The 24109-nt window shown below is 44.8% G+C and overlaps 2 protein-coding genes across 3 annotated transcripts in view; both read left to right on the forward strand.

Annotated features, from left to right (window-relative positions):
• Copa (coat protein complex I subunit alpha) overlaps nt 1-7920 on the forward strand; it is a 40028-nt gene extending 32108 nt beyond the window's left edge. The window contains exons 23-33 of the mRNA XM_021165853.3: nt 182-305; nt 2431-2520; nt 2692-2801; nt 3514-3591; nt 3750-3818; nt 4338-4474; nt 4685-4871; nt 4955-5065; nt 5581-5742; nt 6866-7060; nt 7340-7920. Of these exons, the coding sequence (XP_021021512.1) occupies nt 182-305; nt 2431-2520; nt 2692-2801; nt 3514-3591; nt 3750-3818; nt 4338-4474; nt 4685-4871; nt 4955-5065; nt 5581-5742; nt 6866-7060; nt 7340-7399 (1323 nt within the window). The 3' untranslated portion in view covers nt 7400-7920. The remainder of the gene's footprint in view (nt 1-181; nt 306-2430; nt 2521-2691; nt 2802-3513; nt 3592-3749; nt 3819-4337; nt 4475-4684; nt 4872-4954; nt 5066-5580; nt 5743-6865; nt 7061-7339) is intronic.
• Nucleotides 7921-14163: 6243 nt separating this feature from the next.
• On the forward strand, nt 14164-22666 carry Pex19 (peroxisomal biogenesis factor 19). 2 transcript variants are annotated; one of them, XM_085843012.1, is made up of 8 exons: nt 14164-14284; nt 16020-16129; nt 16560-16725; nt 17305-17390; nt 18168-18329; nt 20516-20692; nt 21375-21419; nt 21562-22666. In XM_085843012.1, the coding sequence occupies exons 1-8, from the start codon at nt 14164-14166 to the stop codon at nt 21655-21657; spliced, it is 963 nt and encodes a 320-aa protein (XP_085699138.1). In that variant the 3' UTR covers nt 21658-22666. The 2 variants fall into 2 exon arrangements, with proteins under 2 accessions (XP_085699138.1, XP_085699132.1); XM_085843006.1 differs by having other exon boundaries at nt 21582-22666.
• Nucleotides 22667-24109: the final 1443 nt, after the last annotated feature.

The following is a 24109-nucleotide window of genomic DNA, read 5'->3' on the forward strand; positions in this document are numbered from 1 at the left end:
TCTCTGATAACAGGATTCAGTCCCATCTTGGGATAATTTAAAATCATAAATTTTACTCTACCACGTAATTACCAGGGTGGGGGTATGAAGGGGAGATAAGTCGAGAGGAAGCATTTTAACTCTTTGTGTATAATTCATGAGAGCATTTTGCATTTAACGTCTTTCTTACTCCACCTCTCAGATCCCAGACATTGATCCTAATGCCAAGCTGCTCCAGCCACCTGCACCTATCATGCCATTGGATACAAACTGGCCCTTACTGACCGTGTCCAAAGGGTTCTTTGAAGGCTCCATTGCAAGCAAGGGTAAGCGCCCATTCCTCTTAGCACTTTTTATAAAAAAATATTGTTTTTATAGAGAACTATCTTAAGTGGGTCTGAGTTGTACTCAGTTAGCAGATTGCTTACCCAGCATGTTCAAAACTCCGGATTCAGACCATGCACATAACTGATCAGCACCTGTGGTACCAGAAAGAGATGGTGGTCAGCCTTGGATTCACAGTCAGGGCACCTGTGGTACCAGAAAGAGATGGTGGTCAGCCTTGGATTCACAGTCAGGGCACCTTGATACCAGAAAGAGATGGTGGTCAGCCTTGGATTCATAGTCAGGTTTTGGGCAGCCTGGACTACATAGGACCATTTCTTTTTTTTTTTTTTTTAATCTTTTTTTTATATGATTTATTTATTTATTACATGTAAGTACACTGTAGCTGTCCTCAGACACTCCAGAAGAGGGCATCAGATTTCGTTGCAGATGGTTGTGAGCCACCATATGGTTGCTGGGACTTGAACTCGGGACCTCTGGAAGAGCAGTCAGCGCTCCTAATCACTGAGCCATCTCGCCAACCCGGACCATTTCTTAAAAACAAAGAAAAAGGGGGACTGGAGAGCTGGCTCAGCGGTTAAGAGAACTGGCTGCTCTTCCAGAGGACCAGGGTTCAGCTCCCAGCAGCCACATAGCAACTCATCACAACTGTCTGTAGTTCCAGTTCCAGGGGTGTGATGCCGCCATGCCGGGGACTGAGCAACAATTGAATATTTCAAACAAAAAACAAAAACACTGCTTAGAAAGCCCCTCTACCAGCTTTGCCTGCTCTTTCTGTGTGAAGTTTCACAGAGCACTGAAATCCTAGCCAGGGCTAGGATGTCTCCAAACTGAGGAAAGCTTTTTGAGACCTTTTTAAAGGGAACTTGAGCCTAGTTTAGCACATACCTGTATTCTTAGCAATTAGAAAGTTGAAGCAAAAGGAACAAGAATTCAAAGCCAGCCATCACAGAAACTAGTTTAAGGTCAGGCTGGCCAATGTGAAACCCTTCCTCAGCTCTCTAGCCCTTGCCAAAAAAAGAAAAGAAAAGAAAAAAAGAAAGGAAGAAATGTAGAAAATGATGGTAAACGGCTGCCTGCACTGCCACTAACATCTGGAGCATGCACTTGGAGTGTTTCTCTAGTTCCACCACACATGATCATGGCATCTCCACGTAGTGTTTTCCTGTCCATCAGGTGCTTCTCCCCAGCATCCAAGCCAAGCCCTACTGTCTGCTTACACACTTATCCTAGTTTACATCTGAGCGAGAGCCGAAGCAGAGGTCAGGCATTCTGAGCCTAAGCAGAGGTCAGGCATTCTGTGTCTAAGCAGAGGTCAGGCATTCTGAGTCTAAGGAGAGGTCAGGCATTCTGAGTCTAAGCAGAGTTCAGACCTTCTGAGTCTGAGTCTGGCCCCTTCTTTGCTCACCTCCTGCACCCACTATGTCTCTTTCTCTGCAGACTATAGTAATAGTCACTTAGGAAAGATTTCAGAGAGAAATTCTAAGAGTAAGCAGCCAGAGGCAGCTGGGTTTTGGTGGCAGGGAGTTTGTTCTCTCCAACTTCAACGGGGATGGAAGCCTGAGGCTCATGCATACTCGACAAGCTCTCTGCCACTGCTGCCACCGCTACCACCACCACCAAAACAAAACACCAAAAATACCTCTGGCTATCTTTCTTCTATTTCCTCTTTTTGTGGAAACTGTATCAAGTTAGCATAACTTATATATGACAAAACCAATAACTCATAGTCTATGGATGGGAACTTTGGAGATGGCTCAGTCAGTAGAATGACTTCCATGCAACCCTGAGGGTCTGAGTTTGGATCCCCAGCACTGCAAGTGGAGTCCCTCACATACACACATGCACACAGATGCACAGCACAGAACAAGACAGAACCTTGGCAATTATTTTTGGCTTTTGTTTGGGGTTTGTTTTAAGATTTAACAGTACAATCAAATATGTTTACTGACATTCACAGTTACCAGTTTCTAAATGGACAGCACATATTTCTGAGGACACAGTTCTGAGCAACTTTTGAAAGCATGCACCTTGCCTGTAGAGGAGATCAATTGCAGTTGAGGCTTGCTAGGTTCTAACCAGTTCCCTCTGCCCTTGCCATGGTAGGGAAGGGAGGAGCATTGGCCGCTGACATTGACATCGACACTGTAGGCACTGAAGGCTGGGGAGAGGATGCAGAGCTGCAGCTGGATGAAGGTAAGAACGCTGCCTTAGGACTGACTGCTGAGCTGTCGGGCTCCATGTGCAGAAGGGATTTGTGGAGCAGTCTACAAGCTTCTAGGTCATGGAGCCAATAGAATCCTCATACTTTGCCTTTGGGGCGGGATTCCCATGCAAGTCTATTTTGATCATGGATTATCCTTACAGATGGGTTTGTGGAGGCTCCAGAAGGTTTGGGAGAGGATGTTCTTGGAAAGGGACAAGAAGAAGGAGGTGGCTGGGATGTAGAAGAAGATTTGGAGCTCCCACCTGAACTGGTATGTGAGGTTCCTGCTCTGGAGTTTCTCTCGATTTCACCCTATAAAAAGTTGGTCTCTCTCTCTCTCTCTCTCTCTCTGTCTCTCCCCACACATGCACACACTCACACATACACACCCCTTGTAATGTGCCTATCCTGAAGTCTGAAGTATCCGCAAAGGAGAGGTTCCAGAAAATCCTCCTATTCTGATGCATAGCTCCACTTGAGATGGGAGAGCCAGCGTTTGTTGCCTTGTTGTTTCAGTTCATGTGTAGCAAAAGAGGAGGAGATGTTCAGCCTCCCTCTAATCTGATGCTTATCTTTCATTTGAAAGAGGGAAGTGTTTAATATCTGAACTGCAGCTTATGATAGGTCATTTTGGTCTTGGTGAGGTGGCTCCCATTCTGACTTTCCATAACCATCACGTCTTTTCTCGAGCAGAGGTTAGCATCTAAATGTAGTGCTCTGATTTCACCAGAACACAGTACTTGGATGGCTAAAATCACCTGGGAACGTAGCCCAATTGGTATTATGCTTTCCGAGCATGCACAAAGCTCTTGATTTGATCCCCACTCTATGTAAATCAGGCGTGGCAACATAAGATTATAGTCCTAGCACTCTAGGTAGAGGCAGGAGGATTCAATCCTTGCTACAGAGTGAGTTTGAGGTTCTGTCAGATTCTGTTTAAACAAATAAATAAAGCCCTAATGTTTTTTCTTTTTTCCTTCTAGGATGTCCCCTCCGGGGCGCCTGGTAGTGCTGAGGATGGGTTCTTTGTGCCCCCAACCAAGGGAACAAGCCCAACGCAAGTAAGCAGGAAAACACAATTCTATAGAGATAAGTGCTTCTGGGCTGCTTAGTATTTGTTTACTGTGTAAAAATATTGACTGCTTTTAACAGATATGGAGGAGAATTGGAAAGAAAAAGGAGATTTTTCATTTGCCTTATGTTTTATATTTTTTACTAGATCTGGTGCAATAACTCCCAGCTTCCAGTTGATCACATCTTGGCAGGTTCTTTTGAAACGGCCATGCGGGTAAGTCTTCCCTAAAAACCTTGGCCCTTCCTTTTGAGTGTGTATTCCAGAGTTCTAAGGAGCATGGTTGACTCATCTTTTCAACCACATGGGGATGATGTGACCCACAGGACCACGGTGTGTATTTGTGGCAGTGGTTGGCCTTGTTAAAGAGACTTGTTTCATAAAGGCCTTTTATCTGCTCCCCACCTGGTCTATGGTCATGTTTGCAGTCAGCCATTTCTGCTGCTTACATTAGTAAAATCAGCACCTCTTCCTGAATGGGTGTTTATTATGGACATTGTACCAAGTGTTATGGTGACATAACAGCCGCAACAGCCATGAACACTTGCTGTCACTCACTCTGTTGGTTACTCTAAAATACTCTCTATAGGTGTTTAAATGGAGTAGATCCTGTAGTTGACTATATTTTAGTACTGAGAAAGCAATACAGAGAAGTAAAATACCTTGTCCAAGTTTGATTTAATTTTTACTTGGTAGAAAACAAATCCCTATGTTTCTTTCTCTCTTGTGTTCTAGCTTCTCCATGATCAGGTGGGAGTAATCCAGTTTGGCCCCTATAAGCAACTGTTCCTGCAGACATATGCCCGAGGCCGCACCACCTATCAAGCGCTGCCCTGCTTGCCCTCCATGTATAGTTACCCTAATCGCAATTGGTAAGTCCCCTTGCTCTCTGCTGTGTGTTTCAGTAGAGTGGATATTTCAGATGATAGCCACAGTGACATGGGGTTTGGTTTATACCAGCTGCCATCCTATTTCCAGTTATTCCCACACTAGTGGGTTGGTGACTGTGTTTGATAGGAACAGAGCGGGAATCCTAGTTTGCTATTGACTATTCTTCTTTCTTCATAATTTTCCCTTTCCAGGAAGGATGCAGGGCTAAAGAATGGAGTACCAGCTGTGGGCCTAAAGCTTAATGACCTGATCCAACGATTGCAGCTATGCTATCAGCTCACCACAGTTGGCAAGTTTGAGGAAGCTGTGGAAAAATTCCGTTCCATCCTACTCAGTGTGCCTCTTCTTGTCGTGGATAATAAACAGGAGATTGCAGAGGTAGGAGGAGTCTAGCCCCTTACTCGATCCTGGCCACCTCCGTAGTCTGTCTATGTCATGACTGTCCTCTGCAACCTCTTCAGGCCCAGCAGCTCATCACCATTTGCCGTGAATACATTGTGGGTTTGTGCATGGAGATCGAAAGGAAGAAACTACCTAAGGAGACCCTAGACCAGCAAAAGCGCATCTGTGAGGTAAGATGGGGGAGACCAGCACCAGGTGGGCACATCCCCATAACCTTCAATTCCGACTAAAATGGTTTGGTTTGGAAGTTTCTTAGCTTTGGGGAGGAAGAGAAATTGGAGGTCATCTCCGTGACGAGGTATTCCATTTCTCCACTATCGTTCCTCACTCATGAGGTAGAACTAATCTGTCTTATAGATAGTTGTGTTGGCTGTGTATTGTTTTGGTTTTTTTATAATTGTGTGGCTGTTAATAAACAACAGCTGAGGGGCTGGTGAGATGGCTCAGTGGGTAAGAGCACCCGACTGCTCTTCCGAAGGTCCAAAGTTCAAATCCCAGCAACCACATGGTGGCTCACAACCATCCGTAACGAGATCTGGCACCCTCTTCTGGAGTGTCTGAAGACAGCTACAGTGTACTTATATATAATAAAAATAAATAAATCTTTAAAAAAAAACAAAACAAAACAAAACAAAAAAACAACAGCTGAACTTCAGCCTGCTTTGTGTTCCTTTCTGTCCACTAGATGGCAGCCTACTTCACACACTCAAATCTGCAGCCTGTGCATATGATCCTGGTGCTGCGGACAGCCCTCAACCTTTTCTTCAAGCTCAAGAACTTCAAGACAGCCGCCACCTTTGCCCGACGCCTGCTGGAACTTGGGCCCAAGCCTGAAGTAGCCCAACAGGTACAGGGGAATTCCATCAGTGACTTTAGGGGAACCAGATCTTAAATGGAAGAAGCAGAAGCCAATATCTTTCTCCCTGAAACAATGTATATACAGCACTGAACCCAAGAAAACTAATAGAGTATTCTGCCATCTGGTTACTTACTGACCTTGGGGCATCTTTTTTCCCTTGAAACCAAAGTAATAATTTGTTCAGATATGGCATTCTAAAATACTCGATATAGATGTTTAAATGGAGTAGATCCTATAGTTGACCTGACTATATTTTAGTACTGAGAGAGCAACACAGAGAAGAAAAATACATTGTCCAAGTTATGATTTCATTATTTTTCCCCCCTGTGGCCCTGGCTGTCCTGGAACTCACTATGTAGACTAGGCTGTCCTTGAACTCACAGAAATTTGCCTGCCTCTGTCTGTCTCCCAAGTGCTGGGATTAACAGTGTGCACCACCACATCCAGCTTGATTTAATTTTTAATTTGACATTTGTGTTGGGCTTGCTGGCCCTTCTACTGTGGCACTACAACCTAGAGTAGCTCCAGTGTCCTTGCAGGTGATGCACCTATCCTCAAGCTTCGGGTGACCCATCTTGACCTCTTATACTTTTCACTCTTATTCCAGTATCTATTCCACCCAAAAACATTCTCCTTGGGCACTAGAAACCTGTTTCAACTCTTTCTGGGGTCCAATCCTGATAATCTAATCCCCAGATGTGGACAGAATTGTGGCTTTAGAGCAGTGGAACCATGTTGGAGAAAGAGAAAGATTTCACTGTGTATCCCAAACTGGCCCTCAAACTCCTGAACCTCCTGCATCTGCCTTCTGAGCTCTGGGGTGTAGCAGTACACCCAGCACAGTGGCGTTGTCATATTTTTCACATACGTCCTGTGCAGAGGATGGGACCTGTATTCTCACAGCATAGTTACTTGCGTTTTCGTGTCCTGGTTTTTGAGACTGTGTCTCAGTATAAACTCAGGCTGTCCTAGAACTTGAGATCCTCCTGTTCCTGTCTGCTGGGATTATAGAAATAGGCCATCATGCCCAGCATATAGTTACACCTTGTATCAGAGATTGTGTTGCTTTCTGTACTCTTAAAATAAAACGTTCCTTCCTTCCTTCCTTTAGACAAGAAAAATCTTATCTGCCTGTGAGAAAAACCCCACAGATGCCTGCCAGCTCAATTATGACATGCACAACCCCTTTGACATTTGTGCTGCATCTTACCGGCCCATCTACCGTGGAAAACCAGTGGAGAAGTGTCCACTCAGTGGGGCCTGCTATTCCCCTGAGTTCAAGGGGCAAATCTGCAGGGTCACTACAGTAAGTACTGTCCTCAAGAATGTGTCTAGCAGGGTTGGGATCCAATAAAAAAAAGGACAGGACGTATGTGGGATGTTGAGGGAAAGGACAGGAGAAGGAAGCGCGGTGCTGGTTCTCTCACCCTTCATTGCCCCACTCCTGAGGCAGGGACACTGGGAAAGCCAGCACTTTCCCCACTGTTTGCTTCCCAGCATCAAGCTTCCATCTGACTGCCCATCCGCGGTCTAGGGAGTAAGCCTTCTGGAGTTCTCTAACCTGATGCTGTTTCCACTTCCACAGGTGACAGAGATTGGCAAAGATGTGATTGGGCTGAGGATCAGTCCTCTTCAGTTTCGCTAAGGCCCTTCCTTCGAGAGCATGGTTAATCCCATACTGTTCTTCAGAGTCTCCCCTTACAGCCACATTCAGCTTGTTGATGTTGGTTCTCCCTAAAACGTCATGTCCTCTTTCTGGTTCTTGCAGACCTCTGTCTTGACGGTTACTGTGCTTGTGATCATAGATGACTTTGCCTTTCAGCTTAGGCCTTCCAAGGAACAAATGAAAACTCTGTGCTGGCCATTTGTTTATCAAATTCTTAGTATTTACTCCTCCCTTACCTACCACCTTCGTTTCAATTCCAGTACGAAACAGAAGGAGTCAATAAACGCCATTTTCCCCAGCCACTCGAGTTGTTAACTATCCCATCTTTTTCTTGGGCATTAATAGGTTCCTTCGTTATGTGGCCTACACACTTCAGGCTGAGAAGAAGCCATTGGTTTTGCAAAATGTGTACCATTTTTCATTGATTTGTTTCTATCCTTTATAACATACCATCGTCGTTATGTTCTGTTGCCCTCATTAAATAAAGTAAATTTCTGAGAGCCTCCTGCTTGCCATTTCCTTGTTTGACACTCACTTTCATTACCCTGTCACATCCATGTAGCTGTCTCACCAGAGCAGATTCTCTGCCTCAGGATCACTTTTTAATCATTAGATGCATTATATTCATTTTAAACTAATACCCTCGACAAGGGAAAAATGACACTGTTTTTCTTAGAGACATATGAAACATCTACATTGTTGGGGACTGGTGTAAAGAGTTCCCTGTACCATGTTTACTGCAACTCTCTATTCATTTCAAATTACAGCCAGAATTTGCTGGGCTCCTATCAGTGTCCATCACTGTTCTATGTGTTTTACATATTATGTGCACATAAAAGAGAATGAGGCCATAATAAATTACATATTTACTATAAGCTTATAGTTGTCTTAGCTTCTGTTCCCATTGGGGTGATAAAACACCCAGACAAGAGCACGTTAAGGGAGACGGGGTTCATTTGACTCAATGCCACGTGGCAGTACGTCATTGCAGGGAAGGGAAGGTGGCTGAACCTAAAGCAGCTAGTCACATGATACCCATGGTCAAGAGTGGGCAGGACTTCAAGCCTTCCTGCCAATCCTCAGCCAGAGTTGTCTGTCTTTGTGAGACAGTCTCCCTTGACTGCTGTGGAACTTAATAATGTAGACCTGGCTGGCCCAGGACTGATAGGACTGGAGAAAAAGGAGAAGTCTACCTCCTTTTAGTAACAGCATTCTGGAGACAGGCAGAGCCAGGTAGCTTTCTCCTTTAAATTCAGGACCTCAGGCCTAGCAAATACTGCTGCCCACAGTGGGCAGGTCTTTCTATATCAGTTAACAAAACCATTCTTCATAGACATTGTCTGAGGTCCTTCCTCCAGGGGATTCTAGATGGTGTCAAATTGATGGAACTATCTCAATTGTCAGAGTGTTGTGCTCCTAAGAATAATTGCATAAATGATGTATTTATTATTCCTTTGATTTAAAATACATAATACAGGCCCAGCCTGGTAGCTCCATCTGTTCTAGCACTTACAAGATGGAGGTTCGAGACCAGCCATGCATGGTGGCACATGCCTTTAATCCCAGCAGTTGGATGACAGAGAATTCAAGACCAACCTGGTCCTGTCTACATAGTGGTCCAATGGCTACAAAGTGAGACTCAGTCTCAAAAACGAAAAGCTCAAGACAAGGGACTGGCGAGGTGGCTCAGCAACAGTTAAGAACACTGGCTGTACACTATCAAGATTTTGCTGAAAGGACCCAGATATAGCTGTCTCTTGTGAGACTATGCCAGGGCCTAGCAAACACAGAAGTGGACGCTCACAGTCAGCTATTGGAGGGATCACAGGGCCCCCAATGGAGGAGCTAGAGAAAGTACCCAAGGAGCTAAAGGGATCTGCAACCCTATAGGTGGAACAACATTATGAACTAACCAGTACCCCAGAGCTCTTGACTCTAGCTGCATGTATATCAAAAGATGGCCTAGTCGGCCATCAGTGGAAAGAGGCCCATTGGTCGTGCAAACTTTATATGCCTCAGTACAGGGGAACGCCAGGGCCAAGAAGTGGGAGTGGGTGGGTAGGGGAGTGGGGGGTAGGGTATGGGGGACTTTTGGGATAGCATTGGAAATGTAAACGAGGAAAATACTTAATAAAAAATATTAAAAAAAAAAAAAAGAAAAGGGCTTGATTTGAAAAAAAAAAAAAAAAAGAACACTGGCTGTTCTTCCAGAGTTCAATTCCCCAGCACCCACATGGTTACTCATAACAATTCATAACTTCAGTTCCATGAGATCTCACTCACTTTTCTGGTGAACGCAGGTACTGCATGCACATGGTACACAGATCTACATACAGTAACAGTCAAAACATTCATACACAAAAATACCACTTTCTAAGCCTAGGATAACTTCAGCTAGTTTCAGGGCTAGCCTGAATGACCTTATCTCAAAAAACCAACCAAACAAACAAACAAAAAACACGCTAGTGAGGTGGCTCAGCAGTTAAGAGCAATTATTGTTCTTCCAGAGGGCCTGGGTTCAGTTCCCATCACCCAGGCAAGGTGGCTCACAACCACCTGTAATGCCAGCTTCAGGGGATCTGATGTTTTCTGCTGGCTTTCATGGGCGCCTGCACTTATGTCCACAAATGCACCTACAACTGCACATAAATACAACTGCACATAAATGCACAGCTGGAGACAGCTCCATTGGGAGGGTGTTGGCCTAGTATGTGCAGGGTTCTGGATTTAGTTCCCAATACTACACATGGCATTCCACCCCTTTCCTAAAAATAGATAAATGCAGACATTTTATTTAGTTACTGGGGATTGAACCTGGGGTTTTGCACATGATAGGCAAGTATTCTACTATTGAGCTCTCTATAGCCACAGGAAAAAGATGTTCAAAATATGTATTGGTTTCTTTGTGTTTCTTTAGTCAGCTTCTCCTACAGCCTCAACTGGCCTTGAACTGACCTTGAATTTTTAATCTTCCAGTCTCCCAGCTCCTTAGTGCTGAAATTCCTTGAATTTTTCATTTTAATCCATTTTAAATCCTTTCCTTTTTTCTTTTCTTTTTCTTTCTTTTTTTTCTTTTTTTTAAGATTTATGTATTTATTTATTTATTTATAATATGTAAGTACACTGTAGCTGTCTTCAGACACTCAAGAAGAGGGAGTTAGATCTCGTTCCGGATGGTTGTGAGCCACCATGTGGTTGCTGGGATTTGAACTCAGGACCTTTGGAAGAACAGTCAGTTGGTGCTCTTAACACTGAGCCATCTCACCAACCCCTTTCTTTTTTCAACTGATAATGTATCCGTGAAGTTCAGACACCAGTCTTTAGACCTATGCTGTCAGGCCAGTGACATGGCATAGGAAGTAAGGGCACTTGGAGGTTCAAGACTGACAACCTGAGTTTGATCCTGGAGATCCACATGGTGGGAGGAGAGAACTTGCTCGGCAAGGCAGCACATGACCTCCACACAAGCATCATGGTGTGTAGGCACCATTCCTCCTATACACTCACAATTACTGCCCAGTGGTGGTGGCACATGCCTTTAATTCCAGCGCTAGGGAGGCAGAGGCCAACTGATGTCTGAGTATGAGACAGCCTGGTCTACAGAATGAGTTCCAGGACAACCAGGGCTACACAGAGAAACCCTGTCTCAGAGGGAAAAAAATCAAAACAAAACCAAAAAACTATGTGCCTTGTGTATCTTTTTCCTGAGCCACTCAGTTCCTATTAGTTTCCCCCAAACAGGTAACTACTTAACAGTTTCCTTATGGCCTTCAAAAAGTATATATTTATGAGTACATAACTGTGTTCTTCCCCACCTTCCTTTTATACATGACAGGAACATAATTTTTTTTTTGTCGCGGCCACCATAATCTTTTTTTTTTTATTCAAGACATTTTAAAGTTTCATATGTGTGTTGTGTGTTTAGGTTTTTCTCATAGTATCTGGGTTATTTGTAACCTTTTGCAATTATCAGCATCGCTGCAATGAATAAACTGGAACATGCATTGTGTGTGTGTGTGTTGTGTGTATGGGGTGGGGGTGGGGAATGTGCCTGACTGAGGAGGAAAAGCTGCTCCAAAGAGCACAGGACTTTAGTGCTTTCAGACTTAAGAGTTGTTTTCTTAAATATAATCCTCAAACTAAGACTGCTTTCTCAAAAATGTGTATATTATGAGAATATTTTCTTAAGTTTTATACATTCTTCCTTCAAGTTCAGGCAAGAATCTGGCACAGCAATTCACACCCATAATTTGGATTCTTGGAAGGTTAAAGCAGAACAATTAGCTAAAGAGCAAGATGCTGTCTCAAAAAAAAAAAAAAAAAAAAGATATCATGGTGGTTAGAGAGATAGCTTAGCTGTTTAGAGCAAAGACTGTTCTTGTAGAGGACTCAGGTTAGTTCCTAGCACCCACATCTGGTGGCTGCCAACCACCTATTGCTCTAACTCCAAAGGGATTTGCCACTTCTTGCCCCTGAGAGCAAGTTTAGTCACATATACATAGCCTCAAATGCATGTGTGATACACACACAATTTTAAATAATTAAATTTTTTTTTAAATATTGGCAGACAGATCTCTGTGAGTTCCAGGCCAACCAGTGCTACGTAGTGAGATCTTGTTTCAAAAAAAAAAAAAAAAAGAAAAAGTCTTCTTATACGTTTACAAATTAGCATTAGCCGGGCGTGGTGGCGCACGCCTTTAATCCCAGCACTTGGGAGGCAGAGGCAGGCGGATTTCTGAGTTCGAGGCCAGCCTGGTCTACAAAGTGAGTGCCAGGACAGCCAGGGCTACACAGAGAAACCCTATCTCAAAAAACAAAAAACAAACAAACAAACAAAAAACAATACAAATTAGCATTGTACACAAACACTCTAATGTGAGTTTTGTAAACAAAGTTGACGATCTCTGCTTCTTGAAGTTTATCTAGCTGGGGGAAAGAATGGATAGATGTGAAATAATTGTGAATATCAGTCAAGAATCTGAAATTAATCAATAAGCAGTGGCGAGCCATTAAGTCCTTAAACAAGAATGGAAAAATTCTGTGAGCAGGTTAAGGCTTGGTGGTGCATATCTGTAATCCTACTATTGAAAGGTATAGCCAACAGGATGAGTGGTTCTAAGCCAGCCTGAGCTAAATGAGCCCCCAATTGAAACAAGCAAGAAAGGGGAGGAGGATGCTATAAAATACTGTCTTTTCAAGCCGGGCGTGGTGGCGCACGCCTTTAATCCCAGCACTTGGGAGGCAGAGGCAGGCGGATTTCTGAGTTCGAGGCCAGCCTGGTCTACAAAGTGAGTTCCAGGACAGCCAGAGCTATACAGAGAAACCCTGTCTCGAAAAACCAAAAAAAAAAAAAAAAAAAAAAAAAAAAAAAAAAAAAAAAAACTGTCTTTTCAGTATTCACTATATAATAGGAAGGTAGAAAGATCCACTGGGGGCAAATAAGCATTGAAGTAGGATTCTAGAAATACAGAAATATAAAATAGAAAAGAAAGACAGGTGTGGTGGTACACCCATTTAATGCCACCACCCTTGAGGCAGAGTAAAGAGTATTTTTTTAGTTCAAGGCCAGCCTGGTCTACAGAGTTCCAGGAAAGCCAAGGCTACATAGAGAACATTCTCGATAAAACAAAAACAAAACAATCCCACACACATACAAAGAAAACTGAAAGAAATAATTCAAAGAAAGAATGCTTGTTTTTTAGTCTGCTTAAGTAACATCTGTGTTTCCAATTCTATCTCCAGTCAACCCCTACCTGTCTCTCTTTTCTATTTTATATTTCTGTATTTCTAGAATCCTACTTCAATGCTTATTTGCCCCCAGTGGATCTTTCTACCTTCCTATTATATAGTGAATACTGAAAAGACAGTATTTTTTTTTTTTTTTTTTTTTTTTTTTTGGTTTTTCGAGACAGGGTTTCTCTGTATAGCTCTGGCTGTCCTGGAACTCACTTTGTAGACCAGGCTGGCCTCGAACTCAGAAATCCGCCTGCCTCTGCCTCCCAAGTGCTGGGATTAAAGGCGTGCGCCACCACGCCTGATCCACTTGTAGATTTCACTGTGCTCAGCACGATTGTATACAACAGTAGCTGCTCATTACACGCTAAAAATAAATTGGATAATCTTTGTTTATCTGTTTTGTGTATATGTCAAGGAGCATATTCGGAGGTCAGAGCCAGCACATGATAGACATCTCTCCTACCATGTGTGCTTTGAGGATGAAACCAAGATTGCTTCAATTTGGCAATCCTGTCTCAAGCGAAAAATTGCTCGTTTAATAGCTCCATATTTTAGCTGAGCCCTGTGCTGTAATCTCTGTCCTTGGGAGGTGGAGACAGTAGGATTAGAAAACCCTGCCTGAAAACAAAACCTCTCCAGATTAACGATTCCAGGTTAAAGATCGGACAAACAAAACGCAATAAACCCTCCCACCCCTTCTGCCCCGCCCACACAATACAACTGGGCCTCATGGGTCAAGTAGTTTGGAAGTGGAGACGGGGAAGGGAGACCCCGATTTCTGAACCAGCTTCAATCTATCTAGTTCAAGGCAAACCGCTGTGGCTGTGTAGCTCCAGTAGCGGAGTGCTTGCTTAGTACGTGCAAGAACCTAGGTTTGAGTCCCAACCCAAGAAAAAAAACGAAAACAAAAACAAACCCAGTCTCCTGTCCCTTTAAAAATGGCGGTCCTGCACGGTAGAACGATATTATTGGCTGCTCAAGTCATGGGGGCGGGGTTGGGGCGGGGCATGTGGTGGCGCCAGTGGTTCCACCTCCTACGGCAAGTCGGAGGCAGTAAGATGGCGGCTGCTGAGGAAGGTTGCGGTGTTGGGGTCGAAGCCGACCGGGAACTGGAGGAGCTTCTGGAAAGTAAGAGTGCACGATGGGAAAGACCAGAAGTATCGGGGAGAGGACCCATCGTGGGGGTTAGAGGAACTTGAGGTTTCTGGGCGGGGCGGGAGAGTCTCTCCAGTGGTCGGCGGGGGAGGTGGTCTGAGTTCGACCCCGGCCCTCTTTATTAGCTGGCTCTGTCCAAACCACACATCTCCCTGCGAAGGGGAACACTGACCGTAATGAGTTGTTTCACGAGCCCCTTACAAACTTCTCTTGCTTTCGATTGTCGGATTGTTGTTGAGGCAGGGCTCTCTCACTCGGTATCCCAGGCTGATCTGGAACTCGCGGCAGTCTTTCTGCCTCCGCCTCTGGGAGTACTGAGATCACAGGATGGACCCACCAGGATCGCCTTCAGTAAATTATTAAAATCGCCTCTCCTTTCAGTAGCAGGATTCACAGAACAAAATAATCTTTAAGCTCCAAAGGTCCATATGTCCATGGTAGTATCTTTCTTAACCCGAAACGCCTTTTTACCGCACAGTCTTTCCTCATTCTTTTACCAGACCCTTAGTTCTTTCGTGCAAGTAGTCAAAGAAGTCTCCTTTTAAAATTAGTGTGGTGTTGAGAGACTGCCTCGTGTAGTCTAGGCTGACCTCACATTCACTGAGGACTGTAGAGTGGCCTTGAACTTGTGATTTTTCCAGTCCCTTCCTCCGCATTCTAGCATGGCACCACAATGCCTGACATCCCTTATTTATCCTTTGGAGAAAACAAAGTGAGCCAGCCCCAGGGGAAAAGGTCTCCTCTTCCTGAAAAGATGGTGAACCTTCATCTCTTTCTTGGCCTTGCACTCCACTCCCGTTTCCTGTGCGAGTGAGGCCAGTGCCCTTTCCCTAGTCCTGGCAGGCAGAGTGGTGGTGACAACACGGGCTTTTCAGGGCAGAGGTGAACCTTTTATCTCTTGCTCAGTCACAGCGATGTAAGCAGGTAGAAAATGAACAGATGAAGTGAGGAGTGCCCAGTGACTGGCCTGGCCAGGCTTACTGCGTATGAGGCCAAGGAGGCTATAGGTGCCTGTTGAGGGAGAACTAAATTGGAGCATTATTTAAAAGTTAATACCTTCTTGTCGAATGTATACTACTAGTCAGACCGGTGGAAAGCCGGGTGGTATATTCTGTGCTTCCTTCATAGAAGATACCAGCTAAGACCTCAGAGTGAATTCTAAGAAATAAGGCTCTCTCTCCCCTCTTCATGTTAGATGAAATGTGTAGGTTTGTTTTGGTTTGGTTTTTTTTTTTTTTTTTTTTTTGAGACTGGGTTTCTCTCTGTAGCCTTGGCTGTCCTGGAACTCACTCTGTAGACCAGACTGGCCTCGAACTCAGAAATCTGCCTGCCTCTGCCCCCCAAGTGCTGGGATTAAAGGCGTGTGCCACCACAGCCCGGCAGGGTTTTTTAAAAAGGGAATTTTATAGTGTGCATGTAGAGATTTCTCTGCACAGCTTTTATTTAATTCTCTCCTCCTAGTTCTGAGATGAACACTGGTTCTGTGTAAAAGGGTTTCCTTCCCAACTGGTCAGAACAAACTAGATGGTTCTCAAGGAAGGTGGGAAGCCTATTGGCCAGTAGTCCAGGCAGGAGAGACACCAGAAAAAGAGAAGTTCAGGAAAGTCAGCACTTTGTATCATTATTTTCCTAAGAGTTTGTTTCAAATCACCCAGCTGTCTAGCCTTTTCCACCCTCAATATCCCCACCATGTCTCTTGCCTCCGAAGGTGCTCTTGATGATTTCGATAAAGCCAAACCCTCTCCAGAACATGCTCCTACCATCTCGGCTCCCGATGCTTCAGGACCCCAGAAGAGATCGCCAGGAGATACTGCCAAAGTATAAATTCCCCCCCCCCCCCCACTTAAGGGGAGGGGAGGATGGCCATGCAGCTCAGAGCAGGGATGGGGGCCTTGTGGGCCAGAGGGGTGGCTGAGAGGGTGCCTTTGCCTCACACTGCTGAGTGTTCTTCCAGGCCTCAGTTCCTATGAAACAAGGACCTGTGGTTTTACGGAGGGCTAACGAGGAAAGAGTAAAGAGCAGTTTTAAGTGGTTGGATTTGTATGCTACCTCATATTGTTCCTTCAGTGGCCAGTCTTTGCTGCCCTCGGGAGAAGAGGCAGATGGAATGTTCAGTGGAGGTGCTTGTGGGAGGGGAGATGTCTCATTTCCCAATATGTACTGAGCTCGTGTAAGTGGCTAGCCCCAGGGTGATGCTGTAGGAGGCAAATGTTGTCTCCCTTCCAATCCCCCTATTCCCCCCTTGCAGGATGCTCTCTTCGCCTCCCAAGAGAAATTTTTCCAGGAACTGTTTGACAGTGAGCTGGCTTCCCAAGCTACTGCAGAGTTTGAGAAGGCAATGAAGGAGCTGGCTGAGGAAGAGCCCCATCTGGTGGAGCAGTTTCAGAAGCTCTCAGAGGCAGCTGGGAGAGTGGGTGAGGAAACCCCAAACATAATACTGGACAGGCCTCTTAACTGCTTGAAAGTACCAGGATTGTAAAATTGATGACCGTCATGATGTCACAGCCATAGGGGAGGGGTGGTGGTGGTGGGTAAGGCAAGAGAAAGAGCTGTGGGAATTTAGCTTACTAAAAGGAAAAAGGTAAGATATTTTGGAAAGTAATGAAAAAAGATTATTCCAGCCAGGTGTAGTGGCTTATTCAATCCCAGCACATCAGAAGCAGAGGTAGACAAATCTCTGCCTCTTCTCCCGAGGCCCACATGATCTACATGGTGAGTTTTACAACATCTGGAACTACAGAGTGAGACCCTACCTCACAAATCAATACGATTCTCCCATACCAACCCTTTTAAAGGAGTGTTACTGTGGAGAACAGCTAACACAGTATCAATATAGATTTATGGCATGCCCGTGAAGGTAACTACAGAATAACTAAGATTTGGAAGTGGTAGTAGCTTGCTAGTAAATGCTTTCCATCCAGGCTGGTAACTAGATGGGTGTAGACAAGCTGACAGTTAGGATCCTAGCTAACCCTGGGTCTTTCCTCTCCTAGGCAGTGATGCAAGTTCTCAGCAAGAGTTTACTTCTTGCCTAAAGGAGACGTTAAGTGGCCTGGCCAAAAACGCCACTGAGCTGCAGGTAAGGGGGAAGGAGTGAGGGGAGGCCGCTCTCAATGCTTCCTAAGCGGTCTCACAAAACAGATGCTGGGTGGGGAGGGGGCCTGGAGCGATGGCTCAGCAGTTAAGAGCATTGGCTGATCTTCCAGAGGACTAGGGTTCAATTCCCAGCAACCATATGGCAGCTCACGCCTGTCTTATCACTCCAGTTCCAGGGCTTCTGACATTTTCACACAAATGTACACGCAGTCAAAAAAGAAAAAAAAAATAGCATAAATAAGATCAAACTTTAAAAAGTTTACTTTTTAAAGTTTCTAGAGCCGGGCGTGGTGGCGCACGCCTTTAATCCCAGCACTCGGGAGGCAGAGGCAGGCGGATTTCTGAGTTCGAGGCCAGCCTGGTCTACAAAGTGAGTGCCAGGACAGCCAGGGCTACACAGAGAAACCCTGTCTCGAAAAACCAAAAAAAAAAAAAAAAAAGTTTCTAAAAAAAGCTCTGCCGGGTGGTGGTGGCAGCACACGCCTTTAATCCCAGTACTTGGGAGGCAGAGACAGGTAGATTTCTGGGTTCAAGGCCAGCCTGGTCTACAGAGTGAGATCCAGGACAGCCAGGGCTACATAGAGAAACCCTATCTCGAAAAAAACAAACAACAACAACAAAAAGCTCTCTGATATCTCTCCCAAATCTGGCCCCCTTTGGTTTTGGTTACAGGCAGATTTAGATAGCTCTTTCCACCGGAAAGAGTGGTAAGCATTGCAGGGAGGCAGAGCGCCTGTTCACCTCTCTTTGTCCTGTCTAGAACTCAGGCATGTCTGAAGAGGAGCTGATGAAAGCCATGGAAGGGCTGGGCATGGATGACGGGGATGGCGAAGCGAGCATTCTCCCCATCATGCAGAGCATCATGCAGAACCTCCTGTCCAAGGATGTGCTGTACCCATCCCTGAAGGAGATCACAGAAAAGGTTCGTGAATTTCCATTGCTGGCTTTTCTCCTCACTTCAGTGTATCAGCTCGAAGGCCACTTTGCTGAGACGATGCATAGTAAAGGGGTAATTTGAATGGACAAGTACAGTTTTTTAAAATGCCTTGTTGGTCACAGTTGTTATTGAGAGTATTAAGCGGACCATCTGTCCATGCTGGGAATGTCTGAGCTAAAAGGGGAAATTTGCACTCTAGTTTTCTATAAATTAGTTCAAGACTTTGAGTTTGACTGATTCATTCTTTCTTATTTTTTTTAAGCTTTATTTATTTATTATATGTAAGTACACTGTAGCTGTCTTCAGACACCAGAAGAGGGCATCTGATCCCATTACAGATGGTTGTGAGCCATCATGTGGTTGCTGGGATTTGAACTCAGGACCTCTGGAACAAAAGTCAGTGCTCTTAACCGCTGAGCCATCTCTCTAGCCCTCCTTATATTCTTAACTTTACTAATTTCTCCAGTAGGGATTCACAGGATTTTGTGGTGGTGTTATGAACCGTTTGAGAGTGCTTTAAGTGGTGGTTCATGCTTAAAAGAGCTTATAGTTTGACCAGAGAAATGAAGTAGAGAAATACAAGTTCTTCAGCATCACTGGCAACATGTGACTGAAGAGCAAGACCAGGAGTCTGCAGCCCAGTGTTTGTGCAGCCTCAGTCCGACTCTCAAGCTAAGAGTAGTTTTTACTTTGTTTTTAAAAGATTTACTTTTATTACTATTTTTAAATTAGGTATACACACACACACTCACAGGCACACAAGTTCAGGTGCCTATGGAGGCCACAGACATCAAACAACCTTTGAGCTGGAGTTACAGCTGCCAGTGAGCCACCTGGTAAGGGTGTTGGGAATGGAACTTGAACTAATTCGGGTCCTCTGCAAGAGCAGTATGTACTCTTGACCACTCAAGCCATCTCTCCAGCCCTCGGTTTTATATTTTTAGGTTTAAAAACACCAGGGCTAGGGAAGAGATAATTCAGCAGTTAAGAATACTGGCTGCTCTTCCAGAGGACCTGGGTTCAATTCCAAGTACCCACATAGGAGTTCACAATAGTCCATGGCCCCAGTTCCAGAAGATTTGAAGCCCTCTTCTATCTTCTGAGAGCACCTGAGACACACGTGGCATACAGACATACATACAGACAAACATTTGTACAAATAAAATAGAGTTTTTCAAAATTACAAATGATGACAACAACAGAGGGGGCTGGTTAAAGAGCACTTGCTGTTTTTGCAGAGGGTCACCTAGATTCACTTCCCAGGCGCAACATAGTAGCTTATAGCCATCCATAGCTCCAGTTCTAGGAAATCTGACACTCTCTCCAAGTACACCAGCTATGCACATGGTACAAATACATACATGCCGGCAAAACACTAATGAATACATAATAAAAGTAAATAAATCTTAAATACAACAACAGACCTACAGTGTTTCAACAGAGACCATATGTGACCCTTGTCCTAGTTAGCTGCAGCTGTCAACTTTACACAGCCCAGAGTCATCTCAGGGAACCTCAGTTGGGGAATTGCCCAGATTAGATTGGACCAGGGCCATGTGTGTGAGGAATTATCTTGATTGATGGTTGGTGTGGGAGGGCATAGCCCACCGTGGGTGGCACCAACCCTAGGCAGATGACCTTGGACTATATAAGAAAGCTAAAAGTCAAGCCGGGCTGGTGGTGTACGCCTTTAATCCCAGCACTCGGGAGGCAGAGGCAGAGGCAGGCGAATTTCTGAGTTCGAGGCCAGCCTGGTCTACAGAGTGAGTTCCAGGACAGTCAGGGCTACACAGAAAAACCAAAAAAAAAAAAAAAAAAAAGCTAAAAATCAACAAAGTAAGGCAGTGTGCCGTATTCGTCTATGGTGACTTGAGTTCCTGCCCTCAGTGATGGACTGTTCCCCGGAATGTCAGATGAAATAAACCCTTTGGTCTCCCAAGTTATTTTTGATGTTTTATCATAGCATCAGGAATGAAACTAGAACAACCCTCAGAGCCCAAAATGTTTACACTCTTGCTTTAGTTTACTAATCTGCAGTTGCCATATACCCCAGTGTATCCAGACAGTGCTCTGTGCTCTTCATGATGAACTTGCTCATCTAGCCTTGTTTCCTTCTTGGTCCCTTCCCTCCTGCTTGGCGTCACTCTCTCTCACCCATCTCCTCTCTTTAGTATCCAGAATGGCTCCAGAGTCACCAGGATTCCACTCCTCCAGAGCAGTTTGAGAAGTACCAGCAGCAGCACAGCGTCATGGGCAAAATCTGTGAGCAGTTTGAGGCCGAGACGCCCACAGACAGCGAGGCTACTCAGAGGGCTCGCTTTGAGGCCATGCTAGATCTCATGCAGCAGGTAAGGCCTGCTCTCCTCACACTGCCTTCCTGCTGCTGCACTCCTCAGGGAGATGTCTGCACAGGCTGCTGCTACACCTAACCTGAGTGGAGGACAGAGTACAAGAAGACTTGTAACTGGTCTTTGCTACTTTGTGGGTTCTTCTTTCCACCCTTCACACCCCCCAACCCCTGGATTCACCCACTAACACTAGATAGGAGGGAAACAGAAAGGGGAAAGAAATCCCTGAATCTAATTTCTTTTCTATGTTTCTTTGATCATGGCTGCTAACAGCAACCAACATCTCTAAACGACCAACAACCCCTCACCCCGCTTGGGGCCCTTGAGTTTATGTACCCTCAGGAAAGTTCCTGGAATTCTAAACCTCACACGATCACAGACACGATCTGCAGCTGGCAAAGCCACGCCTCTGCTAGAGCATGTGGCAGACTGGTCAGCTGCTGCAGTCAGTCTGAAGCAGCCCACGTTCCCACACCTGGGATTAAAGCGAAAGCACATTCCTACAATATTTCTGAGTTTTTTTAAACAAAAATTCCAGAGTTCTCAAGAATGTCACTACAAAGACTACATACCGTGGCTAGCAGGAATCAGATCGCTAACCTGATTCCTTTGTTGCTTTTGTTTTTTTTGGGACTTTTCCTTTTCCTTTTTTAAAAAATCTCTTATTCTTTCTATTTTCTAGTTACAGGCCTTGGGCCATCCTCCAAAAGAGCTGGCTGGGGAGATGGTGAGTTTGTCTTCTATATTTTAACCCAGTTTTCAGTTGGCAGACGTCAGTAATCCTTAGGTAATCCATATAGGGTGATCACTTTGGCTGCTAGGGACAGACCTTCAGAAGCTCTGACTTGAAATATGAGTGATTGTCTCAGTCCCTTTGTCTCTTCTCCAGCCTCCTGGCCTCAACTTTGACCTGGATGCTCTCAATCTGTCGGGCCCCCCAGGTGCTAATGGCGAACAGTGTCTGATCATGTGAAACACAGCACGGTTTCCTCCCTGAGCCCCAGCCGTGGGGAACATCTGGAGTCAACAGAGTCACTGGGAACTGAGGCAGGAGTTCATCTGTGGGAGCTGGCTGCCCCACCCACACTCTCCATCCCACTCAAGACTGTGCCATACCAGCTGATCTGTAGGCCTTTTCTATGAGTCCTACTTCATCAGGGTTTCTGCTGTTAGAAACAGGCCAATTATTTGCCAGGTGAAGGAAGGCATCCCTTGCGGGGCATTTCACTTCTTCCCACTCCCCAAATAATGTTACACATGGCAGTACTCATGTCCCCTTGATTCCCAGGGACATCGTGCCTTGTCTCTCCTCCCTCTCTTGTGTCTGGGGAGGAGGAGCTGAGCCCTAAGACTCTGTGCTTCTGTTAGGCAGGGCCTCTGGGATCGAGGAGAAACGAGAAACGTAGCCTGAGCTGGGGCTGGAGGCTTGTCACCGCATATCCTTGCCTTCCTTTGGAATTCTCTTAAGGGAAAGGAATTTTGCACTTAGCCATGGTCGGGTTGGAAGCAGAGCCTTGGGCTTTTCCTGTCCCTAGGTGCTGAGCCCCAATCCCCCTTTCCTCCTGAGAACTCACGTTGCTACCCTGGTTCTTTCTACAGCTCCGGGACTTAGGGGAAGCCAACTCTTGGCCTTCCTTTCCTCCCTGACTGTCCTTATCTCCTCTCTGTTTAGAGTCTTATTTATTCTGCCCTTTTAACCAGTGCTGTGATGGATGAAGGCCAATCTTGTTTCCTTTCATCTAGTACCTGGACCATTCTCCCTAGACCCTTGCCTTCCTCCCTGGCCAACACATACTTGTAGTGTCAGGTCTGGTACATGAATGGCCATTCTACCCAGATAGGTTTTGGCTTATATAGGACATCAGATTCCCTGGAATCCTTGGTTCAGGAAGGTGCTTGGGAAAGGGATGTAGCCAGAATATTTTTTTTCCTGCAAGCCCTATGGGGCAGTATCTAATAAATATTCTGAGCAAGTGTGTGGGTTATTTTTCATCCAGGTCTATTTCTAATCTTCCCTAGTTTCTATAAGCTGCAGAGTGAGATGTGTTAGGAGATAGATAGTTGTGTATAATGTTGTTAGGCTCTACCATGGCCCAGCCCTCCAGCTCAGCAAAAGAAGACTGTCTTCATCTCCTTGGTACTTCAGTCTTAACTTTTTACGTTTTGGTTGATGTTAATGATATATTGTTAACATGTTTTCTAAATTATCTAACTTTGAATTGACCTGCTTTTTCTCAGTGGTTCTAAGCACCATGGTTGCCATATATTTTATGGACATTCTTTTAGACCACCTAGCTAGTTCACTTGGAAAATAACGTTTTAAAAATATATTTTTTATTTATTCTTTGGAATTTTATACATGTATACAATGTATTCTGATCATATCCACCCTCCCACCCCACCCGCTGGAAAATAACTTTGGCAAGAAGAAATTCACATTTATCATTTGAGTCACTTCGAGTTTGTAACCTCGTTTCCCCTGGGTTAAAACCACATTTAAGGATGCCACATATTCTATGGAAATGTGCTTGCGGCCTCGGTCTGGGAACTACCCAGCCAGCACAGCTTATCAAACGGAAGACTCGGGGTCTGAATTTGAGACTCCGCCATGCGCTGAGGAAGGGAAAATGAATGTACCAGCTGATCTGTGGTGATGAGTGGGGGATGAATTGCCAATATTTTATTGATGCTCCTGACAAAAGCTTGACAAGGACAGGTGAGGAGACAGGAACAGGAATGATCGGCCCTTGGAACTGTTCTTTCTCAGTGCCATGCTGGCCAAACTTTATTCTCATTTCTGCTGGTGATGCTGTGGTCGACCATGGTTTTATTTTCAAGACTCTTTTTTTTTTTTTTTTCCCCATTTTAATTTGGTTGAACATGAGCAAGTCGACCTTGGGTTGGACTTTTTTCCTAAATACCATTTGAATTACTCTGGGACTTATAGCTGAATAAAACCTGGTGCCCTAGGGCGGTCCTCCTCAAGGTACGTGTGGTAAAGGACCAGAGTTTAGTGCCTCTGCATCAGTACGTGGATCTGTTGCCCGTGGCAGATACGTAATTGAGACTATATACAACCTGTATACAAATTTGAAAACACCTAAACTGTCTAGACTCTGTTACAGGTTAAGCCCACTGGTCACATAATTGAATTTCACAGCTATATCAAATACTAAAGTTTTTAGACAGTATATTTCTGATTCCTAATGTCACAAGTTGATACAGTGGTTAAAACCAAACACCTTTATGTGATAATGCTGCTCTGGGTTTTCCTTAGTCTCTACACAGGGCCTAGGCAAATGTATACTTAGGCCCTTGAAGTCCTCTCCTGTGTGTCACCTGTGGAGAACATGGTCTTTACCAAAAAAAAAAAAGTGTATATGGTTATCTAGCACTTTTTCTAGTTTGCTTCTCTTT

The sequence above is a fragment of the Mus caroli genome, unplaced genomic scaffold (genome assembly GCF_978045245.1).
Source record: "Mus caroli unplaced genomic scaffold, Mus_caroli_1 scaffold_1, whole genome shotgun sequence".
In the NCBI taxonomy this organism is placed as follows: Eukaryota; Metazoa; Chordata; class Mammalia; order Rodentia; family Muridae; genus Mus; species Mus caroli.

Excerpts from the sequence above, each read along its gene's own strand:
- Pex19 (XM_085843012.1), top strand. The coding sequence starts at position 14,164 with ATGTGGTGGCGCCAGTGGTTCCACCTCCTACGGCAAGTCGGAGGCAGT. Across the intron at positions 18,330-20,515 it reads TGAAGGAGATCACAGAAAAG|TATCCAGAATGGCTCCAGAG; the intron begins GTTCGTGAATTT and ends TCCTCTCTTTAG. Across the intron at positions 21,420-21,561 it reads AAGAGCTGGCTGGGGAGATG|TCCCTTTGTCTCTTCTCCAG; the intron begins GTGAGTTTGTCT and ends TGATTGTCTCAG.